This window comes from Mandrillus leucophaeus, unplaced genomic scaffold (genome assembly GCF_000951045.1).
Source record: "Mandrillus leucophaeus isolate KB7577 unplaced genomic scaffold, Mleu.le_1.0 Scaffold268, whole genome shotgun sequence".
In the NCBI taxonomy this organism is placed as follows: Eukaryota; Metazoa; Chordata; class Mammalia; order Primates; family Cercopithecidae; genus Mandrillus; species Mandrillus leucophaeus.
The window spans coordinates 3,546,682-3,548,885 of record NW_012102787.1 but is presented as its reverse complement, the minus strand read 5'-3'; the positions used below and the strand labels follow the sequence as shown (position 1 = coordinate 3,548,885).

The 2,204-nt window shown below is 37.3% G+C and overlaps 1 protein-coding gene across 1 annotated transcript in view; it reads right to left on the bottom strand.

Moving 5' to 3' along the window:
- Window positions 1-821: 821 nt before the first annotated feature.
- Window positions 822-2,204, bottom strand: part of AKIRIN2 (akirin 2) — a 37,404-nt gene continuing 36,021 nt past the window's right edge. Inside the window, exons 7-8 of the mRNA XM_011984455.1 lie at window positions 1,814-1,885; window positions 822-1,570 (exon numbers count right to left, since the gene is read on the bottom strand). Coding sequence (XP_011839845.1) covers window positions 1,560-1,570; window positions 1,814-1,885 — 83 coding nt within the window. The 3' untranslated portion in view covers window positions 822-1,559. The remainder of the gene's footprint in view (window positions 1,571-1,813; window positions 1,886-2,204) is intronic.

Sequence of the window (2,204 nt, the reverse complement as noted above, 5' to 3'; positions counted from 1 at the left end):
GGGGGGGGGCATAGAATTACGCACCTTATTGCCACCCTGTGCTATACCAATGTTTCTCAATCACTAATTGGCATATAAATTGCCTGGGCACCTTGTGAAACCACAGAATTGGTGAAATGTAATTACCAAAGCTAAAAATAAAAAGATCCGGCCGGGCACAGTGTTTCACGCCTGTAATCCCAGCACTTTGGGAGGCCAAGATGGGCAGATCACCTGAGGTCAGGAGTTCAAGACCAGCCCCACCAAAATGGTGAAACCCCATCTCTACTAAAAATACAAAAAATTAGCTGGGTGTGATGGCGCATTCCTGTAATCCCAGCAACTCAGGAGGCTGAGGCAGGAGAATCGCTTGAACTTTGGAGGCGGAGGTTGCAGTGAGCTGAGATTGTGCCATTGCACTCCAGTCTGGGTGATGAGAGCAAAACTCCGTATCAAAAAAAAAAAAAAAAAAAAAATCCTTTTTCTTCTACTAACTTGATCAATTATAAATGTATATTTAAGATTATCTTACATTTTGGAAATATGCTATTAGAATTCAACAAAAGAATTCACTGAAGCATTTTTTTGCTCACTTCATTGTAAGAAAGCTATGTCTGGAAACCATGTATGGAAAGGTTTTTGCTGAAATCGTGCTTTTGCGTATCAAGTCCTTAAAGGAAAAACTGGATTCTACTGATATCTGAGGTAATTCTGTAGCAGTTAAGATACCTGTAACGTTCTATCAGGCAGTAAGTTACAGAAGGAATTTAGAATCAGAACTCAGTTTTTTGAAATAGCACTAAAATCTTAGAAAATTAACTTCATTGATTCCTGGAAAATGCTTACGTTTTAAAACACCGCCTTTATTCAAATACTACCCCCATCTGTACATTAAGAAACAAGCAGAATAGAAGTAAATGTTTTATTCTTCCAACTAAATTCCAGTACTACAAGGGCAATAAAACAATGATACACTGGAAAAAAAAAAAATGCAGCAATAAACATTTGTTAAAAAGACTGATAGAATAAATAAAACTACCAAAAAAAAAAAAATCATATAAACCCATTCTGAAACCCCAAGAAGTCCTGGAATACAGAAATGCCCTCCTCCTTCACTATTTCACAGGAAGCAGTGCAGGCTATTTGCTTAATATTGTCCTGGGATTACATTCTAAAATTAGTAACTGGTTACAGCTTGGTTGTAGTGCACAATTAAAATCACACTAACTTCATCTGAAGTGTCATTCTACAGTTTTATTTACACAACCAGTGAAGGGCATGTTCTAGAATACCAGCTTTAATCCTTTTCAAACATTAATATAAGAAGCCAAATTGTAATGATACAGCAAAATGAGGCCACTGGTATTAATACAGGTAGCAAAGGTCCACATCCAGGTGGTACTGACATCAGGGAAATTTCCAAAACCAGTTGCTGCTGCCTAAGAGTGGTTGCCACTGACGAAAGCTTGAAATAACCTGTATTCACAGAAGGGGTATTGGCATTGCTGCATGTCATAATTGGGACCTCTTGCAACAACTCAACAAGGAACAAGGCAGCCCACAAATGCAGGATACGTGATTCATGAAACATCTAAAGGGTGAGAAAAGGAAAATTAGTGCAAAATACGGGTCAAAATCCAAACAAATACTAGACCTTGATTCCCAGTATTGCCCCTAGGTATTTAACCAAAAGTCTTGCAAAGTTATACTGCCTATTTCCTCCATACAGTCTCAGTAATTTTGTTAAATTCTCTTTTTGAGTATGAAAATAATTACAATGTCTTCTCCTTAAAAGATAGGCTTGAGTTTATAACTTCAAAGGTGAAATACTTACAACTAGCAGGCTGTTCTCCATATCGTCGCATTATTTGATCATGCGTAAACTTCACAAACGCATCATATTGTTCTATAAATCAAGGTACATGTCAATTACATGATTTGTAAAATGCCTTAATATTAACAGCCAGATAAACTGAAAATACAAAATGTATAGTAAAACAATTCTAAGTTGACAATCACTTACATAACCTCGGTAGTACTAATACTGTATCAAATAAAAACAGCATGGAGCTTATCAGTCAAGAAACCTAGGTTTTAGTCCAATCACATGACCTGACATAAAGACTAGGTGAGATTTATTATTTCATAACAATTAAAAACAAGGCCGGGTGCAGTGGCTCACGCCTGTAATCCCAGCACTTTGGGAGGCCGAGGCGGGCGGATCA